General features: G+C 41.3%; 4 protein-coding genes across 11 annotated transcripts in view; 1 reads left to right on the forward strand and 3 right to left on the reverse strand.

Moving 5' to 3' along the window:
* Positions 1–11,647, reverse strand: part of UNKL (unk like zinc finger) — a 32,303-nt gene extending 20,656 nt beyond the window's left edge. For 3 of the 8 annotated variants that reach the window (XM_052680479.1, XM_052680478.1, XM_052680482.1), the window contains exons 1-6: positions 11,078–11,207; positions 9,320–9,529; positions 5,457–5,633; positions 3,446–3,579; positions 1,397–1,532; positions 551–668 (exon numbers count right to left, since the gene is read on the reverse strand). In XM_052680479.1, the coding sequence (XP_052536439.1) occupies positions 551–668; positions 1,397–1,532; positions 3,446–3,579; positions 5,457–5,633; positions 9,320–9,529; positions 11,078–11,157 (855 nt within the window). In that variant the 5' untranslated portion in view covers positions 11,158–11,207. The other 5 variants (XM_052680485.1, XM_052680480.1, XM_052680481.1 and 2 more) reach the window with 5 other exon arrangements.
* Positions 11,648–11,985: 338 nt separating this feature from the next.
* LOC128079368 (protein CCSMST1) lies at positions 11,986–12,891 on the reverse strand. The gene is made up of 2 exons (XM_052680496.1): positions 12,742–12,891; positions 11,986–12,669 (listed from the first exon to the last, which is right to left on the reverse strand). The coding sequence occupies exons 1-2, from the start codon at positions 12,765–12,767 to the stop codon at positions 12,315–12,317; spliced, it is 381 nt and encodes a 126-aa protein (XP_052536456.1). The 5' UTR covers positions 12,768–12,891; the 3' UTR covers positions 11,986–12,314.
* Positions 12,892–12,938: 47 nt separating this feature from the next.
* GNPTG (N-acetylglucosamine-1-phosphate transferase subunit gamma) lies at positions 12,939–21,872 on the reverse strand. The gene is made up of 11 exons (XM_052680488.1): positions 21,775–21,872; positions 21,648–21,702; positions 20,741–20,808; positions 18,603–18,657; positions 18,416–18,499; positions 17,478–17,571; positions 15,772–15,886; positions 15,199–15,281; positions 14,817–14,945; positions 14,606–14,687; positions 12,939–13,658 (listed from the first exon to the last, which is right to left on the reverse strand). Exons 1-11 carry the CDS (start codon positions 21,821–21,823, stop codon positions 13,549–13,551), a joined length of 924 nt encoding a protein of 307 aa, XP_052536448.1. The 5' UTR covers positions 21,824–21,872; the 3' UTR covers positions 12,939–13,548.
* Positions 21,850–24,937, forward strand: TSR3 (TSR3 ribosome maturation factor). The gene is made up of 6 exons (XM_052680486.1): positions 21,850–22,027; positions 22,099–22,315; positions 23,011–23,204; positions 23,945–24,118; positions 24,385–24,448; positions 24,520–24,937. Exons 1-6 carry the CDS (start codon positions 21,892–21,894, stop codon positions 24,704–24,706), a joined length of 972 nt encoding a protein of 323 aa, XP_052536446.1. The 5' UTR covers positions 21,850–21,891; the 3' UTR covers positions 24,707–24,937.
* The last annotated feature ends 228 nt before the right edge of the window (positions 24,938–25,165 follow it).

Below are 25,165 nucleotides of genomic sequence, written 5' to 3' on the forward strand. Positions count from 1 at the left end.
AGAGTGTTACAATGAGTGAACCTATAGAGGAATGTAAATTCACATTCTTTTTTTGGAGTGTCTTCCTTTAGCCAGTAGGAAGAGACACTGCTCTTTCCACTTTCTCTGGCATATTCAGATTCTTGCAATTATTTGCAATACAGCTTTTAACAATGCTCAAAATTGTAGTTTGTCCCAAGTTACTGGACAAAAAGTTGGGTAAAATTTATACCCTAACCTTACATATAGGCAATCAACATAAAAAAAAGGGTTTTCAGAAGTCATGTGAGAAGTCGATTCAGTTACTAGGTTAAAAGCATCCAAATGCTGCAGGGAATGTGAATTCATTTTTTACTAAGTAGTGTAATAAAAATGCCTAGCAGTGAAAACCACAGCTGTAAAACTAATATTTTCAGCAAATTTTGCTTAAACCAATAATTCAACTACTGGAAGAGCTGCATGACTTTTCTCTCCAGATCTGACATATTTTTCACATGTATCATCTTTAACAGGTACTCGAGTACATAATAAATTTAAAATCACTAAAAGTAAGAAGAAGCTCATTTCTTACCTCGGGATGAAACTGCTGCTCTGTACGAGAATGACAGTATTGGCAGCTATCCCCACTTTCACACCTTGAAGGTTCACCCCATTCATCTGCATGTTTTACACTGGGGCAAGGAGTAGACCTAGAAACAAATGATGCCCAGAGCACGTTTCTATCTAATTCCTAGCAGAAGTCTCAAACAAATTCCCATTACATCTGAGGAGCTTTGCTTCTGGGACCTACAAAGTTGTAAATTCTAGGAGAAAACTAGCCTTTTGCCTCTGACAGAAGGAGGAGCAAGTAGGATTCCAGCTTTCTTCTGTCTGGTGACATTTATGGACAGTACTGAGACTGTCAAGCAAAACCCATCAATTCTAAAGCACAGCACGATGAAACACCAAGTAAATGAAGAAACCAATGTTTCAGAATGACAGACTCTCTCTAAAACTAAGCGAAGAGATGCATTAAAGTTTGGTCCTGAAAGTACTGCTCAGAAAAAGAAAATCTGAGGAGTGAAAACAGGAGAAAGCCAGAAATTATAACTGGTCTTTTCCCAACAAAGAAGGTATCCACTGGTGATTCTTGATTTTTCACTAAAAATTACAGCTTTCATTCTTTACAGAAAAAACATTTTTTACTACCGTTTCATGTTTTTATTCTTCAGAAGTGGCTGATCATTCTGAACAGATGATTTTTTTTCCCCCACAATAAATAGATAAATGAATAAATAAATAGACAAACAAACAGCAAAGCTACTGGGAAAGAGACGTTTTTATTCCACTGGGAATACCCATAGCATAAGAGCCCAAACAAACCAGTCCACTGACAACTGTCTGACTGACAAAGAGTGCACTGCAAATATTCACGTACCTGTATTTGAACGTCCTGGGATTCCGCCTCCTGTCGCGGCTGTTGTGGAAATGCGGACACGCGTAGCCCTGGCGGCAGAGCCTGGGGGGCTTTGTGCACTGCTCTGTCTTGTAGCCAGCTAGCACAAAATTTGTGTCTGTAAACAGGTCAAAAATTCAGAGAAATAAGCCACTAGATTTTGTATTTCAAGTGCCTTGAGTTAGCTTAGGAATCACGCTGTTTTGTAAAAACAATGTTATGAGTCACAGACTCATCCATCCTTATAAACCCAGATACTTTCATGCAAAGAAATCTTCATCAAATTTATATTCTATAGCAACTGTATAATAAGGTACACAAATACAGAACTACCAACCTTGGTAGAGAAACCATCCAGAAATTCTCACTGCATCTATTCAACATTTTGAAAACGAAAACCTTAAGCAATACTACTCATTTTAGTAAGACAAACACTGAAACCATTTCAAGTTCTTTATCTACAGTTTTTCTTAAGTTTAGTGCTGACGCTCCTTATTTCACCAAAACTTCTTTCATGATAAGGCATACTAAGACTAGCTACTAAAATTTTCCTGGACAAATTCTAGAGCCTCTTTTAGACTCCTGCCTCTTTATCTACATCTGGTGCCAGTAAGGAGGAATTAGGACATGAAAAAGAAGGTTCTGTCTAGAAACAGAAAAAGACAGAAAAACAACAGAGCGAGCAAACAAATTAGAAGGTAAAATTTGGCTAATCGTCAGCATGGAACAGTGAATTACACCAAACCAATCTAATTCCTTCCTAAGGTAGGAAAATGGTTCCAGGCATGACTGAAGCAAGCACTATTACGTTTCTTGTCTTTAGCAAACCTGAGATGTTCACAAAAACACATACAGCAAAATTCCTACCAAATCTGTGGAAAACAAGCTGAAAAAGCATTCTCAAAGAGTAATTAAAGGTGTACTCTAAATTAGCAAGGCTTACTGATCAGAGTATCACACAGAGTCTGCAGTTCCTTCAGTCCTCTTCAATAGTTTAATTTAAAACTGAGGAAAACAAAGCTGAAATCACCAGCTGGATGATTATTTTCAGTCTCTGGCAATTATATGCAATCCCACCACATTTAGTAGGATGTAAAGAAGTCACACAGCATTATATAACGTAACACTTCAGCAATGCAATGAATCCAACAAAAATGCTTGTAGATGGTTAATTTTGCTGTATTTTCTTTATTTTTTACCTTCCTATACAAAAATATTCCAGTATTTTTCATCTAGAGCTGACAACAACAAGACTGTACATTTCACTACTTACATGACTGGAATTCATCCTCTATCAGAATAAAAAATATATACATAGCAGGGACAAATATCATAAGATTATCTTCCTTGAATTCCTTAGGGACAGTATCTTCATGGCACCTCTCCCTATCTTACTGTCCATGCATGAAATTTTGAAAGTAATTGTATCCTGCAATCTTTCCTATAGTAACGTTTGGACAAGAGCTCTAATAATAGCAACTGACACTAACATCTGTGGCAGTGTAAGAAGCAAGTGAAAACCAAACTTGGAAGTCTTAAGAAAACCAAAACAATTGGTTTTAAGCAATCTCACACAGCGCTTTCAAGGCACTCACATCTGAATACTCTCCTCCAATTTTCTATTTAACATTTTACTTCATTCCTGCTAGTCAATCTCAGCAAAGAACAAAGATTTGTTAACTATTCAATTAACGACTTAAAAAACGAAGACTGATTATTATTATACTTAGCACAAGACAGAGCTCCTACTGACTTGCATGAATAGTTTCCCAATTGACAGAGATTAGCAGTACTTGTATTAAGCTGAGACATATTGAACAAAATATTCAAAACATTTTCAATTTACAGTCTCAATATAAATGTGACAGACTACCACAAAACTGCTCACAAATATTTATATTACTTATAGAAACCATTTTTTTACTCTATTACAAAAAAGACTTCTGAATATCTCCCAAGTTTAGACCCAAGATCAACAAATTGGATGAAACATCATCAAAGAAATGGAGAAAGGAAACAGGGTAACATTACCCTGCCATCTTGGATCTTCACTAAGGATCTTCTCAATCATTGCTTGACTTGCTAAATTCCCTGGTTGCAGATCTGGAATGCCTTCACCACATCCTAGCTGCCCATTCTGTAAAGTTTCCTGCGCCTGAAGTTCTCTGGAATGGGGAAAGAAAATAACACTGCAAAACTGCATAGCTACAGTAACCCTAGCTGTCCTACAAAACATCTTCTCGTATTCCATCAACAAATTATCATTTAATCTAGATTCTTACAGATCTAAATTGGAATAAACAAGCAAGCAGACAGTCATAAGGAATAACCACATCAGACTAATCAAAGACTAATGTGAAGAAATGCTGGCATTACGTACACAGACAACATTTGTACCAGCAGTGTAGCTCACTGTGCTGATATGCTGACATTCTGTACATATTATTCATTACTCATATTCTACATGACACGGTAGAAATAAAAGAAATAACAGAAGTTACAGAAAGTGTGTTCAGCTCACTGTACCATTTCACAAGAGAAGCATACCAGGATAACTGGGAGATCTAACAGCAAATTATAATCACTGGGTAGAGCATCTCTTCTGCAAATATTTGTCACTTTTTTTCAAGTAAGCAATGCAAGCTTGGTGAACAATCAGAATGAGCACTACCTCACTAAAACTTGTTGTATTAGTGCTAAGAAACCTCTATCAAAAACCCAAGATAATTTTATTACACCTGTTTTACAAAATCAAGCTGCAGTTTCAACAATGACAAATTAGTTACATGGATTTAAAAATAAAAGAGAAAAAGAGATAATACAGCATAACTGTATTAGGCAGACTTTGAAGCAATGTTGATACAAGATGAGGAACCAGTCACCAGAGGTTCTACAATAGTCAGTCTTCATGAGAATCAAAAGCCTCTACTGCTTCATCTAGGCACAGACAGTCCAGGAGCTTATCTGCTCTTCCAAAATACTCCTACTCCAAGAATCTCTGAAGAGGAACTTGATAGTTGACAATGGAAATAGTTATTATATAACTCACATATTATTTCAAGAACTTCCCTGCTCTGTAGTATCTCCCAAGAAAAAGAAACATGACTAACTCAATGACAAGACAGGAACCTTTTAAGCTATCAAAATAAATCTTTTACAGAGTCAAGGGATGTGCAGAAAGGAAAACAGATATTGTTCCCAAAGAATGCTTTTTCTTAAAGGTGGAGGTGAGAAGAACAAGGCTCTTAGGTGAAATAAAGTTAATACCTACATCAATGATTCTACTATGACTTCTTCATTCTGCTTACAATGAAAACCCCCTGGTACTGGTGGACATACCAGAGCAAAACTATCACTAAACACTGTTTGGACTTCCTTTATGAATGCTAGATATTTGAAATCAGGAGATGCAATGGCACACGACCATTTTTCACAAACAACAAAGCTTAATTTAGGTTCAAGCTGTTTAAAATACAGACTCCCATTATGAGCATCTTCAGCTCTGTATGCAGCCAGAAGATGCTTACTGCCCAGTTTAGGCCACAACCAAAACTCATTTGTGCCACTACCATGACTCACCAAGTACCTTCTTTTGACAGTAATTTGCTCAAGTGTTAGAGAGGTAGAAAATAATACTGATATTATATACATGAAAAGAAAAAAACAAGAATGGCAGAAAGCAAAATGCCAAAAATAAGCTCAGAACCCGAAAAATGGCGTAACAGTTATAAATTTATAAATGTAAAAATCACATACAAATTTACAAGGCATACATGACAAAGGATAGAACAACTGGTCTTTCATTAGTGCTAAGAATTACATATACGGCTCTTCAAACAGCAAGTTCCAAAATGTTAGTGTTTGTATTTCCTAGCATGCTCACACCTGCTATCTTGATGCACAGTAAAATGCATTCTTATGTTCTGTAGCTACAGATGAAATCACGTTTTTCACGCAAAGCACGCTACACTGCCCAGTGTGCAGCTGTAACAGACATGGCTTTTCCTGCTGAGCAGGCTGCAGAATTGGAAATACAGACTACCTGATGTCATATACTGGAGGTCTAAGGTCATGCGGCCCATGAGCAAAGGCACAGTGAATCCCATTCTTCACGCAGTGACCCCGGGCATCTGTTTCATGAATGCATGTTCCAGTCTTGTAATATCTGAGATGGTATTTCCTTTCTGTATCTCCTGTTGTTCGATGTAGGTAAGGGCAACTATATCACAGAAAGAGGAAAGTTTAAGCTTTGCTTTATGTTTAAACATTCAACTCTGAATTCTGCTCTCTCTCGTAACAATCAATTTTGCAGGATTCACAAACAAATCTGACATGTCAGCTTAACAATGAAAGGTGTTCATCTACTTCATAGTCTCCACTAAAATTACAAGAGTCTATACTAGGCTAGCTTACAAAGATATTCTTAACAAATACAGCAAACACCCTGTAAGAAAGCAACACCTGAACTGAGAAATGTCATTGTCCATCTTGGTACAAGCTTAAGGCATTTCCTCACTATAAGAAAATTGTTTACTGTTTTTTTCTTTTTGTTTTTTAAATGCTACAGTTACCTACAATAAAAGGGTACTTGAGATATCATGTTTTGTTCTGCCTGATCCTTATAGACACAGAACCTCTTGAACAGCCTGAAAGCAAACTTAAATTGACTTCTCTACAAAAAGCAAGAGAAAAATTCCTGTATCAGCAATAAATCTTTGTAGGTATACTAACAATTTTCAAGACACAACTCTGTGAGGCCTGGTCTGTACTCTAAGTCATTAACATCATGTATGGATTATAATTCTATCAGTTGTAAACAAATGGGGAAAAAAATGCATATGCAGATGTGTCTGTTCTCTCCAGGTTTACTTCAGTGTAATTCATTTCGGTCACTGCTGGGTTTGAAAAAATATTTCTCTCCAAAAATTACTTTCTCCCATCCTAAAGTAAAAAGAAACTACATGAAAAAACTTGGCGTGTGGTACAGAACAACAAATGGAAAACCCCACAGAAATATGTTCTTGTAGACAGAGGGAGAATGATGAAGTACTAAGCAGAGTTTAGCATTCATAAGGACTGACGTTGGCCTAAGCTTTGCTATGTTCTAAGAAGACTATTTAGAAAACAGATTAAGCAATTTACTTGCAAAATTTACAAGTCTATTTATATACTAAAATCGAAACATTAATTTTTGTCTATCCTGCTAAGATACCTGTAGCTTGAACTGATTTCCAAGAATTGATGCTTCTTATGATTTCTAAGATGCAAGTTTGTTTCTTTTAGAAATTTTAAAACACTCAATCAAGATAAATGGTGTATGGGAACTTCTAAGTTACAGCCTGAACTACTGATTGAGCATCTGGAAGAAGAGACGCAGTCAGCCCTGGAAGCACAGGTGGAAGCAATTCAACCTGTGCAATTGGAAGACCTGAAGACCTCAATTAAAGGCTGACTGCCCCCACAGAAGAATCTGTTGTTGGAGATCCCTCCTTTGTGGGGTTTTTCTGTGAGCCTACATCTTTAGAGACCGGAGAACATTCCTCTCTTGGTGACATTTTCTCAATGCATTGGTCCTGCTGCTGTTACAAATGGGTTGCAGCCAGTGAGTTTACTTACACCTCTTTAAATCCCACCAGTATTAATTAGTGAGAAGACTAAGTATACCAAATTCAGTGCTACGCTTCATTCTTTCAGTGTAAGACAAAACACAACCAACATTCAAGATCTGGAAGTAGTTCATTCACACTTCCTGGTTCTGTGTGAAAAGACAGATGGGATGCAATTTTTGTTGGAGCATTTTGGTGACTCAGCTGAACTTCATAAGAAATGCCTTGTGCTCTATGATCAGCACTGTGCAACCTTCCCGTTCTGCTACAATTAGTACTGATACAGAAAAATGAGAAACCCCTTTGGGCTGGCAGAAGTATCAGACAGACTGGAGTCTTGCACTGAACTTGAAACAAATGAAATTGCAATCTGAAATCATGTTACTACTGCTAGCTGTCCCACCACTAGCAGAATTTGTGCAGGAGTTAAGTGGGAAAACATACTAGCAGATTGTTCATTACAAATCACAACATACGCACACCACACAGGTGAGAATATTGTCTCAGTCTTATGCTTAATGCTCACTCATTCATATTCATCTGTTTAATTTTGCTGGTTCCTGTTGAAAACAAGAAGTAAATGTCTCCCAGCCCGAAGCGTACGGGTTCACAACTCACTGCTCATCTCTGTGTCAGTGGCCCCTCAGTGGATGGCAAGCACTTTTGCTTAGATATCTGGGCTTTTTCCCTAGAGAAATTACCAATCAGATGTCTCATAAAATGTTAAAGCCTCCAATTACATTCAAATGACTGCTTAAAGACAATTAAGGAATTCAGATATTTTGTCAGACAAAACACAGCTCCTTGCATGCACAGTGAGAGGGAGAAATACTCAAGTCACAATTTTTCCCACGTAAAGGCCAAACAGATTCCAAAAACAAGCTGATAAAGAAATATGAGCTCTCTCAAGAGTCTTATGTTTTCTTTGGCCTAAGATTTAATATTTATGCTATCTACAACTACAGCAAAAGATTGCATGAGCTTTCATCTCACTTCTCAGCTCTTTGAAGCATCCCCTTATTTGCTTCTCCCAGTGCAATCTTGCTCAGCTAACATTCTTTTAAAAGACTGCTTTCTTTTTCTTCCTTTAGTACCACTATCTATCATTCAATAATGAAAAGTTAATTTTTGTCCCCAATCAACAAAATGACATGAGAGTTCATTATCCTCTTGTTGATATTCAAACGAGAACTGCTCATGTTCATGCTCACACCTGAACAGGTATGTAACTGTTCTCTTTTAAATCATCCCCAAAGACATTTTTTGCTTTTTGTTTTGCTTGGGCACAGTTCTAAATATTGTCATGCTGCCTATTACTTCTTTGTTGTTTACTTTCACTTGCCACCTGTTGTTTAGTTTGTAATTCCTGGGGAAAAATTCCACCTTTTTTTCTTCTGTGACTACAGCCTGGAACACAAAAGATATCTGATCCATGATGAGAGCTGCTAAATACTGCAGTAACCAAAATAACTGTCTTCACATTTTAAAACACGTGAGCAGCATAACTATCTATTTCCTGTCTGTTTCTCTGTTTTGACTTTTTTTTTCCTGTCAGAAGTCCTTCCTTGCTTCCATCACTGCAGATGAAGCTAGTTCCTCTATGTTATACGACCACAATATACCCAGCTCCTCTAGACATGCCTGCCCGCCATGCCTGCCTATTTGCTCACTCTTATCTCCGCAAAGCTTCACCCCCTCCCCATGACTCCTGTGGCCTTTATCCAGAAGAGAACATGTGTCCATGGAAAAGCAAACCCTAACAGTCAACTCAGACCAGGCTGCCCAGAACCACATCCAGCCTGGCCTTGAATGCCTCCAGGGATGGGGCATCCACAACCTCCTTGGGCAACCTGTTCCAGTGCATCAACACCCTCTGTGTGAAAAACTTCCTTTTTCCCTCTCTGCAGAGTCATCACAAAACAGTCCTCCTCCTTTACAGTCCGTCAGTCCCTACACAATGCAGTTTGCACATACAATTTCAAAACTGTCAGGAGAAAAAACACAACACAATAACCAAAAAATGTTCAGGGACAACAGGAACAATACTAGGAGAAAATAAACTTCTTACATTCTGCTTTCAAAAAGGTTACAAAACAATAAGATAGCTCTAACTCCATGACAGCCTAAAGAACACGTGCTTACATAAAAGCATACATACCAAAAACTCACAAATCACTCACAAAAAGTTCTCTCAGTCAAACTGCAGGATCCTATCAGTCATTTTTGTAAGAAAAAATTAACATCTTTCTGTAAAGCCATTGATACTATAAAGTCCTAGGGACTGAAAGAAATCACTTACTCATCTCCATCTGGGCAGATTCCTGTAGTCTCATCATATTTTGTACAATAAACATCGGGACTGTAGTTAAAAGTTCCATCACGCCTTCGTATAGGTCTACGACGACGCTGATTTAGGAAATGCCAATGAAAACAGGTAAATGGTCTGTGCTGGGTACACTTGTGCTGCAAAAATAGAGGGCACTGCTCTGTCCTAAATTCCTTTAGATACCTAAAAAAATTAAACTGTGTTACAAGTTTATCTTATCGGAGGCACATCTTTACAGTACTAACAGGGCACTGGACAATTCAGTGCATTTAGCCCATAAATATTTTACAAATGTACCTGCACACTGTTTTAGCTCCTATGCGTAATTAACCATTTAACAGCTGAATGAATACTTCTGAATGAGTGATTTCATTTCTGATGACAGATGTGTTACAAATAAAATACTGGCACATTATTCTACATCATGTAATTGAGCTAAAAATCAAATAAATAAATTAAAAAAACCGCAGCATTCAGAATTTTGCCCTAAGTAACCACTACACAGATCATAAATCCATCAAGTACCTGAATAAGCATTCGTATGGCTTGCTGTCACACAACAATAAAGGCTGTTTTAGCTAAAAAGCACTCCTAGCTTAACCAGGCACTTAATCACAATAATCCCCAGAATGTGGGCACTCTATACAGAAAGCTAGAGGACTGAAAGTAGTTTAAGAAGGTTAGCAGGAGCCATGAGAGGGGCTGCAGCAAGCTTATTTTAGGGAGTGTTAGGTTTGCATTGGGACAATCTAAATGTCTCTCTGAAGATTATTGAGGAGTAGAATCATAGAATTGTTTGAGTTGAAAGTGGCCCTTATAGGTCATCTAGTTCAACTCTCCCACAATGAATACGAACGTCCACAGCTGGATCAGGTTGACAGAATCATAGAATCAAAGCAAGTAGGACAGCCCTTCATGGTCACCTCGAACATGAAAGCTATTTAGGGAGTCTGAGCCTTTCCATTGCATATCACAATCACACCAGACTGGGCATTACTGTATTATTTGTCAAAGGATGCAAGACAGCACTCCTTCCCATATCAGTTTATATATCCATTGGCCAGCTGAACAAAAGCATTACATCTCTAAGGTTACAGAGTACTTGCATTGCAAGGAGTGCTTGGGGACTTCACAGAACCTCGGATTTCCCAGAGGTCTCAAGAAGGGTACAGCACGTCTACCAGGTACAGGGGTCTGAAGGCATCGGGCAGGGAAAGGGCTGGAAAGAATAAAGGGATCTCTAAGCTCTCAGCCGCTCAGATAGCACGGAGGACGTAACGGCACAGAGCTACAAGGTGCGTCTTTCAGTTCTGCGTTCTTTAAACTGATCTGGACTGTGGGAGAAGAACGGGAACAGAACTTTTAGATGTCCAAAGCCGGGCTGCATAGCAGGATCCAGCCTGCAAGTGCTGGGAACGGGACACGACGGCACTCGGATCCACGTTAGGCGGCTTCTGCGAGCAGCGCAGGTTCTACACGAGCGGGACGCCAACGCCGCCACACCGGCGTCCCGCGCCTCCGCCCGGCCGACACGCAGCCGGGCCTCCTCACCGCGGCGGCCGGAGCCGGGAAAGAAGCGGAGCGAGGCCGCCGCTCAGCCCCGCCGGCGGAGCAGGAGGCCGCGCGTATCAGGCCTGGCGCTCGGCCGGGCCCTCCGCCTCTGAGCCCGGAGCCCTCCCCGCGCAGCGCCGGGCTCCGCGAAGCAGGCCGCCTCTAGAACGCGGTACCTACGTATAATGCGTCGGCTGCTCGGTCTGCGGGGTCCCGCCAGACCCTCCGCCCCGCGACACCGCTTTCGAAACGGACGGCATCGTCCCCAGCGGCCGGCAGGGCGCGTGCGCGGCCCGCCCCGCTCCTCCCCTCAGCGGGCGGCCCCGCCTCGTCCCGCCCTGCGAGCGGTGCGCGCGCAACTGCACGGGCTGCGGCGCGAAGCTCATAGCGGCGACAGCGCGGCTCCTTCAGTCGGCAGCCCGGCGTTTTTCACTTCCCAAACAGCTGAAAAGCTTCGCGGAGAACCTTGAAGTCACCTACCGCATCGCACGAGCAAAACCAGGACGCTTTATTGCCTTTGAGAAAGCAGTGCTTGCTAGCCCTGTGCTCCGTTACTCGGCTTTACCCCCTGCTGCCCTGTTGTGGGGATGTGTTTGATTTTTAATGAAGAGCTTCAATCGCACAGAAGTTTTGTATCTTTACAGAGGAAAGCCTAAAATAAATAAATAAATAAATAAAAATACACCTAACTTGAAAGAGAATTAAGTCACACCAATGCGTTCTTCCTCTCCCAGGCAAGTCTCCAGAGTATCTGCAAATGTAGATAAAAATTAGATACTAAGCTGGCTGTGAAATAAGGAGCTCCCTCCCCTCTCTGACGCAGATCAATCACTTACAGTTTCTGCAAAATTCCCACCTAAGCACTGACCACTTTAGTTAGGCATGTCAAACATGTTATGCTGCAGAAAACCAGCACTAACTGTGCATTAAGTAAATCCTGCATTGTTTGGTAGAATTACAAAGTAATCTGAACATTAATCCATCATACATTAATACAGGTGTCCTCAATATGATGTGAATGCACTCCATGCACTCCGCACTAGCAGAGCGCCAGCTGAAGGTCACCTTCAGCAACCAAATTACAGACATACAGCTTCGATATTTTAATATGCTGTGCAACCAAGAAAAAAAAAAAAAAACATCCATGGAAAAAGCGAGTTGAACACAACATATCTACAAATACACGCTAGTTTGCAATACATCCTGTCCATCCCTGCCATGCAATGCAGAAAAAGACTATTCATTCTGCTATTGCTGTAAGTTGCTAAGTGAAGACAAACAAAAAGCAGCAAGATAAATAAATCCTGTTTGCAAGATAAGGCTGGTGGTAGGACAGAAAAACATTTTCCAAATCAAGTGCGGGAGCAGCCTTTAAGCAGCTGAACTTTTGGCAGCTCCTTCACCACAGGTGTGCTCATCATCTCTCCTTCTGTATCTGTGAAGGAGCATCGCTTTGTTGTGCCGCGTCTAAAGGGTCCACGATCTGACCAGATAACAGGGCTTCCAGTTGCTCGTCAATCTCCGTTTTTTCCCTAAACGCACACCACAGCAACAGCCCGCTGCACAGCAGGATGAGGGGCAGCACCTTCACCCACGGCCTCTGGTAATCGCTCCCCATAGACTGGCTGACGCTCCACACCCGCGGGCTGGCCTTGCTGGAAGAGAAGGGGATGGGTCCCTCGCACTCTGGATCCGCTTTAGCTGCGCCCTCGGTGCCACGCCGTCCCGCCAGCCACCTACGGGGGCCGGGCAGGAGCAAGACGCACCGCGCCCTGCAAAGACACGCGAGTCAGAGGTGCGAGACTGTCGGCTCCCGGATCCCAGCGCCCAGCCCCCCGCCTCACCGCCAGCCGCCCCGCGCCCAGCTCATTCCTCCGCTCTCCTCCCCGCGCCGCCCGGAAGCGGAAGTGCGACCTCAGCGCTGCAAGCGGCGACCATGCACGAGCCGGCCGCAGGGGGGCGCTCGAGCGCTGCTGAGATGAGGCGGCCGGAAGCGGGAGGCGCGCAGGGTGCAGCCAGCTTCCGCAAGAGCTTCCACACGTTGAGGGAGCACAGTCCGCTTTATTCTGTTACAGAGAACTGCTGCGTATTCACACAACTACTCTTCTTAACAATCGAGTGCTCTCTGCGCAGCTCTCCAGCTCCTAAGCAGCAGTCACCTTATCCACAGATCACACCAGCCTCTGAGCAGAGCTGGATGCGTGCTGTGCGTTATTTATTCATTCCTTTCACTGAAGTCTGATAAGAAACCTCTCGGTTTAGCATACAGGTGAAGTAACACGTTCTGAATACTGCCCAATACCTTTTGTACAACACCTCAGAGCAGTGCCCGGGGCTGTTTTGTATTTACACTGCCTCTTAGCACGCTTGATTAAAGAAAATAACAAAGCTGAGAACGGAGATACAATCTGTAAACCTTGGCTCCACAGCAGTCTCAAATTGCTCTCATCAGTGTTTTCAGAAACTTGCCGGCTGGTGTCAGTAGATGGCACTGACATTCCACTGTTCCCTTTGCTTTAGGGCAGAAATTGAGGAAGTCGAGAATATCCACAAGAGTTAAATCATCATAGTGTCACGATACACAGTCAACTTGCTTGACATTCTGTATCAAACTGCTGTTTACCACGCAAGTTCTTTCGCACAGCGTCACTCTAAATCCCTTCATCACCATGCAGACGTTCAGCATTCGTTGACCCATTAAGCACAGTTGTCTCTGCAGTCGCCCTTTTGTGATTTACATGTTCAACACTGGTGTTTTCAGCTGTGACATTCAGTTGAAGACAGAAGTTATTACCACATTTAAACACAAATATTCCTGTCACAGAATTCATTGAATAATTTTGAAATAAGTCAGCTTGAGTAAGCCACGAGTTCTTTTGATAAGAGTTCTAATCTGCAATAATTAAATGAGCTACCACACAGGCTGGCAGAAATACTGCATGAGTTAAACAGGTAAAACATGTGAATAACACATTTTACAAAGATTTTCCTAGAAGAAGTCTACAAGCTAAAAGAAACTTCCTCAAAACAGGAAGAAGTTAGCTATGTCGCTCAAAAGCTTGTTGGTTTCTTGAGGTGCCAATTCTTAGCATGCAAGCTATACGTATATTCAGGGGAATATATGTATATATTCAGACAAACAGCTCGTGTAATAATGAGCATGATGGATTAGAAGGAATGGAGGAAAAAAAAAGTCTGAAATTAATCCAGATAAACTTTGCTACTTCATAGCCAGCATCCAACAGCCATTCTTTCTCAGAACTGTATGAGACACTTATCTAACAGAAATCAGAGGAGAAGAGGTGACTAAGGAAGAATGAAAGCAATTCAAACAGATACAGAAAATGTTTCAAGTGCTCCTGAAGAAGCCCTTGTGGCTGATTATTCATAAAGCAAGGTTATATAAAATATGCTTATAAGCTATGGGTGCTTTAACACAGATTTTCTTTGTCACGTGAAGTACTGGAGACAAACTTTAATTATGATAACAGCAGTATTTTTTTTTTTTTCCTTAAACAAAGCTCAAATGTCACATAATCAAGAGACTTCCTGGGAGCAAAAGAAGTCTCCTGTGTGCAGGAATCGAGACCTGCATGCATGATTACTTAATCCATGTAGCCAAAAACAATACATATAATGTATATATATCTAATAGTATACTCATTCTAAATAGAAAATAGTGCGAAAAAATGACAAAAAAAAACTCACCAGAACTTCCTTTGTATGCAATATTGTGCTGACTTAATAAATCCTTAAGGACTTTTATTTCTTCGGAAAGTTTCCTGTATTCCTAAGAAAGGAAAACACAGAAAGGTGCTCTCACTCTCCAAAGATATACAACAACATGGAGATTATGTTATGAATCATACAGTAAAAAGGTGGCAATTTAATTTCACATTATAAATATTATACTCTCTACCTTATTGCACATATCCACTGTTTCGAACTGCAGACTTGTTTTCGTATTCTGTTTCTCAGCTTCCTTTTCTTCTGTTGCTTTCAGAAGTCCTGCTTCCTCAAAAATCTCTTTCAGTATTTTTTTGTATCCCTACAAAAGATTCTAAGGTTATTGTAAATAAATCTACCTAATACTCATCTCTCTGTACTTTGCCCGAGTTCCCCAAGCTTCACTGTAAAAAAAAAATTAAAAAATTAAAAATGACAATTAACTGTTGATATAAAAACAATCACAGAGCACAAGAAGTGCTATTTGCCAATAGCAAAATAAATGCATCTGTTCCAAGAGAAAAAACTACAGAAGCCAATTAGACAATAAGTAGAGTTCATAAACATTAACAAACCTGCTCAGTTATTAGTTGATCATACAGAGACTGCTCTGCTTCATCCCATTTCCTTTGTAGTGCTTCAGTCAGAGTTGGATAAACTGAAAAATGAAAGGCAAACTGTGTCTTCTATTAGTTAAAGGTTTTTCTGGTAGCACACATGCAGCTTTCAAGAGTTGGCTTTAAACTTCAATTCCAATTCACTGACTTAATGTTTCTGGAGAATGCCACCAACCAAATTTATCTCATTTCCGACTAGCAGGTCCCACATTTCTTTGTCAGAAGTATTTTTTTTAATGTATATAAATGAAGAGATATCATAGGGCTGATTCCTACGGCTAGTCCAAGAAAACAGCAAATATCAGTCAATGGTTCTCTATTAGCAGTGACTATTTAGTTGAGAAAGATGTATCTGCTATAATGACTGGTATTTAAATACACTTAGCATTATGTATTACATGTAATTCTCTTTGAAATCAACTTACAAACTTAAAAGACCAAAAAACATATGCTTTGAAATTGGTGTAATAAGCCTTCTTATTACACCAGTAATCTAGGTTCTTCATGCAGAAATGGCTTCCTAAATCTTACCCAAAAGAGAGTGGGGATGGCACACAAGAGGAGTCTCGAATGTGAGGGAGTAGACACAAGTACTTGGCTCAGATACATAAGCCAATTTATTGCTCTTTCCACAAACAAGATGGACCTAAACATCAGTAAAAACAAAGGTGAATGAAACACCTCCACATAAGCAGGTGACAATCAATTTCCTGTCTTCTAAGGCTAACAGAGGAATTTCTATGCAGACTTGTCTCAGAGCTTCCACTGCCTTCACCAATTGAAAGGAAATCATAGCTAACACATCTTAGAAATTGAGTTACTTTCTCAAACACATGAAAATGCCTTCCTGTAATGGGAAACGATCCCCATCTACCATTTTCCTCTGGTCTCCCAAGCAGTACAGATCTGGAAGGAATGAGAGTAAACTGGAGGGTAAATAGGACACCCCATACAACCTCCTCCAACAAAAGCAGAATTCATTTAGAAAATCTTAGTTCTGACTATGGTGCTAGATGTCAGGCTCCTCTTTTTACTGTTACAGAGAACAAAAGTCACTATAAAAGTGTTCTTTTAGATCTTTAGACTTTTGGCACCAGTCTGTTCAAAACTAAATGCCAGTGAAAGATCTGAATAACAATATTTGAAGTCACACAAGAACAGTAGTAACTCCTTCTGTAGTCCTAATGGGAAATAAACATGTTTACAAGGCACCTCAATCACAGCAAAGAACATTTTAACCTTGGCTAAGACATTCTGCCTCTTATCTCTACCCACTCTCTCCAATCACAGATACCTCTCTCAAATATTGTGTTGTCAATCATCACTGTAATATCTAAGCACCTTCCACAAGAAATCGAGCCTGTTTCAAACTCTACAGTTTGATAGTAGAGTCAAGACAGTCATCCTTCATGACAGTCATCTATGTCACCAGGAAATATGAGGCTTAAATGAAATGTGAGGATTAATTAACTGTATCCTTGTAATTGTACAGCACACTGAAATGGAAAGCGGAAAAGAAAAACTTCAATGAATGAAACGACCAAGGACTTGCACAAATCGTGTGCTGCACACTGAACAAGTCTCAAAGATCCTTCTAGCTGAACAGTTTTTTGGCACAAAGTCTGTTTGAAAGTGAAAAGGAACATTTTAAATGCTTGACAAAACAGGAATTTTTACTTTTTTCTTCAAATTGCACTCAGACCACAGTCTGTTTCTCGTTAGTTGGTTTCTCTGGCAGAAGCCATTCTATTGCCATTTATTTTATTCCTTCCTTAATTCTCCCTGCATGCTTTCTGAACCTGGTTTGTGTAGCTTCTTGGCATACTGTTGTTAACTGCCTAATTCTGTTCCTTCCTTTTTGCTGGATGTTCTTAAGCACAACAGACAGCAGTTTGAATCAAACAAGATTTTTTTTATTTATTTTTCCTGACACAAACTATAAAGCACTGCGTGTCTCCAGCAGTGGTGATGATACCAGAGTTTTACACTCAATCATGGAAAAAAAAAGAGTTAAAAGTCTCCAACAAGAGTACCTAAGTAAACTCAGTATCTAATATCAGAATAAAATTCTGACTAATTCCATCCACTCACCAACCTGCTACAGAAATCCATCTTTGTTTTATATTATACCTTAAATCATGAACTCTTCAAGGTCGGAATGTTTCAGCTTGTAGTGACAAAACTGCCTGCAGTCAACGTGCCTAGATTAGCATAATGTAGGAATTTTGTTATTATACCTTTGTCTGTCTGCTCTTGGTTTCACATGAGTCTCCTTCCCTCATCCACATTCCAACAAACGTGTTGTTGTCAATTTCCCATTCGTGCCAGATTCTAGAAAAACAAAACCTCACTTTATGTTTCTGATAAGGAAAACATGGAAATTCAGGAAGAAATGTAGGAATAGCCTTACACTGTGTTAAAATTAATTGCATATGCCTCATTTGCATTGCTTCATTATTTCCATTTCTTATAGCCAAGACCTTACAAACCCTGGAATTTGTTACCCAAGCTGCTACGCAGGTCATACCAACACTATTTTGAGAGCAGTTCTGAATCACCTTTCAGTTTGCAAAGTATTTGTGCTTACAACCCTTGTTTAAGGTCAACAGAATAGTTTGCAGATCAATCCTGCAACAAACACATCATGCTATCTTAGCACTGAGTGCAACTCTGTTTGCCTGTAGGACTTCTAGTGCTGGTGAAACAGCTACAATTGGTCTCTACACCTGCTAGTCACAAGCTCAGTGATTTGATGTACACTTTTCATCTCATACTGGTTTACTGACTGCTGTGCACAGAGGTACATTTTGGCACTCAGAGAAGTTGCTGATGCCCCATCTGAGGAACTGACACAACAAAGAGAAAACTGTTAGCATGAAACTTCTGTTAATATAAGCATGAATTACACACTGCTGGATTTCTCACACGAATGTATCAGCCTTTCAACTCAGCACAGGTTATTAATAAACCTCCAGCTAAAAACAGGACATTGTTTTTATCTAAAAAATTAAAAAAAATATCTAAGCATTTCAAGATGATTTACTTCTATGCACAGCACCTGCAGTTCTACAGTGTTCTGATAGAAGAAACAATTTTAAAACTGCCTTCTTTTTGAAAATCTATAAAACAGTCTATTAACAACACAGATAAAACATAAGAGGTCTAAAAGCCTCACCCTAAAATCCCACTGTAGGCATTCCATCGAAAAGTCTGCTCATGCTGAGTGACATTATGGAAAGGACAGAACTCGTACTTATATCTTTGGGAGAAAAGGGAAAAAGAATAAATATTTCAGGTGGGAATTAAGAACTGGTTTGTTCCTAATAGAAATATACGATCAAATATCCAAAGTTGTTACTCACGTGGATTCCACAAAACTGAAACACTTGCCAGCAAGCCTAAAGAGATGCACAGGGCCTAAAAACACCACAAAACATCATCAAGGAAGAATAATGCTTTGGGTTAAATTCCAGCAAGTTATTGTTGATGTTGATGTATATTGTTATATATGACAAAAAATAGGACAAATTCTTATGCTGTGCATAAAGAAGTCTGTGTTTTCCATCTGAATTACCCTAAGTACCCTCTATTGCTTTACTTCACAAGCTTTAACATATTTTACCTTCAGCACTCAGTGAAAGATTTTAGCCTCTCCCTACAGCAGAAACAAGAAACCTGTATACAAACAAATATCTAGACAGCAGATCCATGAAAGGTAACGCAGACATTACCTAAATAACAAAAACTGAAGCCAGTAAAACTACTGACAGCTGTCTCCATTCTCAATCATCTGAACTCCTCGCCCACAGAGCCCTTTTGCTCAGAACAGTGACCGATATTGAGGTTCCACTGAGATTCTCAAACTGGTCATTCCCCATCACGGTTGGCTCTCACAATCTGATCTGAGCAATGTTCAGCAGCATAAACCTGTCAAACAGCTCAGCAGTAACAATGCTCCTGTAGAACTGCTGCCAAAGTGATTCAGTACAGGTAAGCTGTCATTCAAAAAAAAGGCCCAAAGTTCTGAAATACGTGTTTACAGGAGTTATTTCAAAGTCACTTGTTTAAGCTAATTTTGCAAGGAACAATAAAATATTTCTGTGGGAAGCGCAAGAAAACGGACTACAAAAGCAGATAAAGTAAAAGCATCTTGGATTCCAACCCTACAACTACCAGGACAGGACTCTGTCTAATTCTTACCTAGGATCTACAAAAGTGTTCCTAGAAGTGAAGATCAGAACACCAGAATCTTGCCCCAGAATGCCCTAAGCAATGGGATATAGGCAGGTTCTCATTCCCATTTTCATTTTCATGACCTTATGATCTTGCATCTGCTCTACAGTCAGCACTGCTATCACAGTCTCAGCCAGAAGGTTGGCATCTCTACAAAACGCGATCTGTGTCTCAACAAGGAGGATCCTCTCCCTACTTAACAACAAAATTGGATTTTCATGTATCTGAGGAATGCCTTACACTCACGTGTCTGTTTCCTGAATGCATGTTCCAGAAGTGTAATTACAGTTACTATTACACTGACTGTCCTGTGAATTAAAAAGTGCCGGTTTTCCATGGCAATGAAATAACTGTGCAAGGGAAGGCTCTGCACCACAGACTGCAGTTTCCAAAATTACTCCCAATTTTAGACTACATTTAAGTTCCCATATCCAGAAAAAGAAGTATTTTATTGCATTGCTAACTTTCTTCCTGATCCCTTTGGCATCTTTCAGTTCAGCATTCTCCCTATTATTAATTCCATTTCTAATTCCTTCCCTTCACACGCTGTACATACAGAATATATGCATTTGATTTGGTTTCATTGAACATCCCACAAGTAAGTAAAACCCCATTTGGTGTCACCATACCAAAATCCCTTTGGTGAACTTGAACTTTTAAGGAGGCTTAGGTTTGTGCTTATGGTTAGGAGGCAAATGTTAAAAACATAATCAATTTCCTGTTATTTCCTATTACTTAGTCTTTGTGCTCAGTGTATGTTGACTCACTTTCTCCCACAAAATCTAGAAAATACTGAATTCCTGTTTGTTTTGCTAGTGTTGGATTTATACTGCAGCTTTGAGCCTCTATGACTTGTTCCAAGACTTGCCTTAGAAATTCTTTAAACCAACAAGTATTAAAAACTCAAATCAGATGCCAGGATGGCTTTAATGTGACAATCTCAAGGATACCAAGCAATTGTTTCAAGCAAAAAAAGATCTTTATTAATAAAGATCAGAAGTTCTGTGACTGGCTCAAACAATACAGAAAAAAATATAAGGAGAGCACCATGACTGAAGCAGTCTAAACAACAGTGGGTCCTGGAACACCCAGAATTTAAGCTATTCTTCAGAATTTACAAAAAATATTTGGCCCTGTCTATTTCCCATGATGGCCACAAAATGACAAATAAAATTAGTATTTGCCTGCATGTATCTGAAGTAGATTGTATACAAACAATTGTCAGAAAATGATGAAAGTTGTACAAAAAGGTAATGCTTACACATACCTGATATTGGTGAAGGGGGCATCTTTGGCTGCAGTCGATTAGTTTGAGGCAAGAAGGGGTTATTCAACCTTTAGAAAGAACAAAAGTTAAAGACCGAGTTATGCTTCTAGTTGTTACCACTCCCTCCGCTATCAGAGAATGGCTTAAATTGGAGAAGAACTTAAGATCATCTGGTTCCAACTCCCTGCTGTGGGCTGGCTGCCCCACACCAGATCAGGCTGCCCACGACCCCATCCAGCCTGGCCTTGAGCACTGCCAGGGATGGGGCATCTACAGTTCTCTGGGCAACCAGTGCCAGGGCCTCACCACTCTCTGAATAAGAATTTGTTCCTTACATCTAACCTAAATCTCTCCTCTTTTAGTTTAAAGCCATTCCTCCATGTCCTATCACAATCAGACCATGTAAAAAGCTGGTCCCCCTAACCCCCTCCTGCTTGTAAGCTCCATTCAAGTACTGGAAGGCCCCCATTAGGTCTCCCCGCAGCCCTGTCTTCTCCAAGCTAAACAAGCCCAACTCTTTCACCCTGTCATCAAAGGTGCTCCAGCCCATTGATCACCTCTGGACCAACTCCAAAACTCCACATCTTTCCTGTGCTGGAGGCCCCAGGTCTGGACGTGGTACTGCAGGTAGGGCCTCACGAAGGCAGAGCAGAGAAGGACAACCCCACTCCTCTGCCTGCTGCCCTACTTTCCTTCCATCAGGATCCTTAACTCCTTCCTCGCGGGCTTGCCTGAGCAGCCCCAGACTTACAGCCACGGGCAGCGGGCCCACAGCAGCACCGCCCCAGCTGGGCAGTCAGTCTCGCCCCACTCCAGAGGAACGACCGGGCTGCAGCGCGGGGAGCGGCACAACTCGAGGCCGCCCGGTGCGGACGGGCCGCGGACACGACGAGCACCAGCCACCTACCCGAACGTGTTCGGTTCCTCCACGATCTTCATCTTGCCCGCCGATGCGAGGAGACCTGCCGAGCAAAGAACAGTTAGCGGACGGGTGGAGGAGGGGACGGACAAACCAGCAGCGCTCACACGCTCACCCAACGCAGCGCCCACAGACGCCACCAGCAGCAGCCGGGCGGCCGCCATTACCACTTCCGCCGGAAGCGGAAGTGCGCGCCGAGGCCATCGGGGCCGCTCAACCGGAGTGCGGGACCATGAAGCGTGGGGCCATGAGGCGCGGCGCTCCGAGGCGGGGCAGGCGCGTGCCGCCGTCCGCCGGTGCCTCAGCCTCGCGGCGCGACCCTCACAGCCTCGACGCCTTCGCTGCGGAAACGGAGGTCGCGCTGAGAGGTGTGGGAAGCGCTCCGCGGAGCCTGACAGAAGCGAGGCGCTCCCCGCTAATGCGTGCCTGCTGTTTTCAGCTTGTTTGGAGGGAGAGCGGGGCGCCGAGGAGTGCGGCCCGGAGGCGAAGATTCCGTGTCCTCTTGCCATGTGGGAGCTCGGACACTGCGATCCTAAGAGGTGCACCGGGAGGAAACTGGCCCGAAAAGGGCTGCTCCGAAACCTGCGCCTCAGCCAGAGGTTCCCCGGCGTCGTTCTCAGCCCTCTGGCCGCCGTCTGCGTCTCTCCCGCCGACAGGTAGGCGACGCGGTGCGACGTCTGCGCGCCTCGTGTCAGCTGGGGAAGAACATTTTTTAATCATCGATTGCGGCCGAAACTGTTTGCTGCAGAGTAAACATTGACCTTCCTGCTGCGCTGTGTTCTATCGATATGTGAACGTGAGCTATTTTATTAAAATTCGGTAAAGATTTTTACACATCTGGGGTTAGGTGAGAAAAGTGTCTGTGATTCCTAAGGAGAGCTGCAAGTGTGTGCTGCGTGCAGAATGACGGCCTGGAGCTGCCGCATCTCCTCCGGGAGATGCTGCCTGGGCTGTGAGGCTGTGGCAGTGCAAGCCGTTAACCACAGCACTTTGTGGAGAAGCACAGAAGCTTCTTCAGATGTGGCTGCAGAACTTTTACAAAGATGTATTCATTCAGAGAAAAGATTCTTTTTCAGAAGCTGGCAAAGAGCTTAAGTCTGACCTTTGTTGTTAAGCATGAATATGTAACTTTTAATTACACTTCTGTCATGCTTTTAATCCTTCAGTTTTTCATTTTCAGTTTTAAACTTTTCTTACCACCTACAGTTTCTATAGAAAACCATGTTACTGTACCGTACCTCTCTGTTTTAGATCACTGTAAAACAAACTTCTTGATTGACAAAGGGGGCATTCAGATTTGTCACAGGTATTACGAGGCAATTGAAATTCTCACAGATGTTTCTCTTTTCAGGCACATCATTGCTCAGAATGGAATTGCAGTTATAGATTGCTCGTGGGCTAAATTAGAAGAAACGCCCTTTAAGAAAATGAGAGGAGGTCATCTAAGGCTGCTGCCTTACTTGGTGGCTGCAAATCCTATCAACTACGGCCGGCCATGCAAGCTGTCTTGTGTGGAAGCTTTCGCTGCAGCTTTTTGCATTGTTGGTAGGCTGCAATGTGTCTGATAGAAAATACGTTACCAGCAGTTCTGACATTTGTAATATAATGAGGAGATGGTTTTTGACAGAAACTGTAATGCTGACCTGTTTGGTCCTGAATTTAGAATGAAGTTGTATAGTTCTCTTCCAGGTGCTTCTGTCTGGTAGCCATCAGTTATCATAAGGCTGGGGTTCGTGTCCAGGACACAGGATCTGATGATCCAAGTTTTCTCAGCATGGCACGTAACCAGAAACCACCAGAGAAAAGATGGTGAATCCTTGTGCACCTCTGTCCTTGTGACAGGTAGCAGCTGGCTGTTGTGTTCTGTTATTGCTCTTCTGGTTAAGAGCAATAAAAACAAACTGTCCCCTCAAGTTGTTTTCCAAACTCATCACAGAAGCTGCTTGACAAACAGGCATCTTCCAGTGTACTGCTGGCAAACCTTACCTTCTGAAGATATGTGCAACTGCTCTTTCACTGGAGGACTGCAGGATCTACAGCCTGCATCATTAACTGTACAAAATATTTTCATGTAATACTGGAAGACTGAACTTTTCCTCAATTTGATTAGCTGTTCAAGTTAAGGTGAAATAATTTGAAGAAGTCTGAATCCCTAAACAATAAAAAAAAAAGCTGGTGTACACCTCAGTGCTGTAGTGATAGGGAGAGAGGTGCTGAGCTTAGAAACCTGTGAGCTGACTGATATCTCCTACTGAAGACCAGTGATCCTCTGTTTTCTGTTGAAGGATTTCCAGACCTAGCCACCATTCTTCTAAGGAAATTTAAATGGGGGAAGACATTTATTGAGCTGAACAAAAATCTCTTGGAAAAATATGCTGCTTGTCAGTGCCATGAAGAAGTGCTAGGTGTTGAAAAGGACTTTCTAGCTAGTGTCAAAGAAATAAAAGAAGAAGAAATAGGTAAGGAAGAATTCCCAACCACCACCCACCCTCTAACTAGTCTCCTGTTTTTCCTTTAATCTCATGAAATATGATGAATGTAGAATAACTTAATAAGACAGTAACAATGAACAAATTGTATGTTGTTGGCTTCTGACCTCTTGTAACCAAACAAGTCACGAGTTAAGCTTTTCAGAAAGCTGAACTAGGTTTCATATGCCTTGCCTGCCAGTAAGGTTCTCAAAAATAAATGAAGTCTGACCATCTAAATGTATCTGTTTTTCCAGATCCATTTGATGTTGACTCAGGAAAGGAGTTTTGTAACCCCAACAGGCCAATCAATTCTTCAAGGTAATGAAACTTAAAATTTTTTTCTTATTAGAAGTTTGTTGTGCTTTTATAATCCTGAAAAATATTTCCAGAATAACACAAAGCAATGAAGAATCAGAGGAGGACAGTGTGAGCACTCCAGATGATACCAGTGAGAGCAGCAGTGAGAACAGTCCAGAAGATGATGATCCTGGCAAGTTTTTTCAAGAACGGCCAATAAAAAATCAACTACCTGAGGAGGGAAAAGAAAACCACACCAAAACCACGTCAACAGCCTGACGGAGTTCTACACTGCCTTGTGCAAATAAACTTTCTTGTTAACAGTGTAGCCTTTCCACCTGTAACTGTGGGGTGCTCAGCAAGTATCTTGTTCATGAGACCTCTCATCTTAGACTGCAGGTAGGTTTGTAGGTCTATTGATGCATGTACAGGTTTTTAAGATAAGCCTTCCATAAAGAATTATTTAAAGGTCCAAAGCTTCATTATGTAAATAAAAAACATTGTAGTTGATGTTTCTGGTGATTTATATGGGGATTATTTTCACTTGTACACTGCAGCAAACAATTCCTGAGTATATTTTACCTGGAAAACACAACTCTGTTATTGCCTACAACATACAGAGCCTCTGACTTGTGGAGGTTTGACCCTGCCCCATACATTTCAACTCCACCCAGTTTAGGGTAAACAAAATGCCTCAGCTTAAAAAAAAAAACAAATCTCACTCTGTTTTCTCAGTGT

This window comes from Tympanuchus pallidicinctus, unplaced genomic scaffold, assembly GCF_026119805.1.
Source record: "Tympanuchus pallidicinctus isolate F22 unplaced genomic scaffold, pur_lepc_1.0 scaffold18, whole genome shotgun sequence".
Taxonomy (NCBI): Eukaryota; Metazoa; Chordata; class Aves; order Galliformes; family Phasianidae; genus Tympanuchus; species Tympanuchus pallidicinctus.

What these genes read in the sequence shown, in the direction of transcription:
- LOC128079368 (XM_052680496.1), bottom strand. Translation starts at nt 12,767, where the DNA reads ATGAGCTGGGCGCGGGGCGGCTGGCG. An exon ending in TGGGCGCGGGGCGGCTGGCG is followed by an intron (nt 12,670 to 12,741) that starts GTGAGGCGGGGG and finishes GTGTCTTTGCAG; the next exon opens with GGCGCGGTGCGTCTTGCTCC.
- GNPTG (XM_052680488.1), bottom strand. Translation starts at nt 21,823, where the DNA reads ATGGCGGCCGCCCGGCTGCTGCTGGTGGCGTCTGTGGGCGCTGCGTTG. An exon ending in GCCTACAGTGGGATTTTAGG is followed by an intron (nt 17,572 to 18,415) that starts GTGAGGCTTTTA and finishes TTGTTTTTCTAG; the next exon opens with AATCTGGCACGAATGGGAAA. An exon ending in ATCAACTAATAACTGAGCAG is followed by an intron (nt 14,946 to 15,198) that starts GTTTGTTAATGT and finishes AATCTTTTGTAG; the next exon opens with GGATACAAAAAAATACTGAA.
- TSR3 (XM_052680486.1), top strand. Translation starts at nt 21,892, where the DNA reads ATGAAGCGTGGGGCCATGAGGCGCGGCGCTCCGAGGCGGGGCAGGCGC. An exon ending in AACGGAGGTCGCGCTGAGAG is followed by an intron (nt 22,028 to 22,098) that starts GTGTGGGAAGCG and finishes TGCTGTTTTCAG; the next exon opens with CTTGTTTGGAGGGAGAGCGG. An exon ending in AATAAAAGAAGAAGAAATAG is followed by an intron (nt 24,119 to 24,384) that starts GTAAGGAAGAAT and finishes CTGTTTTTCCAG; the next exon opens with ATCCATTTGATGTTGACTCA.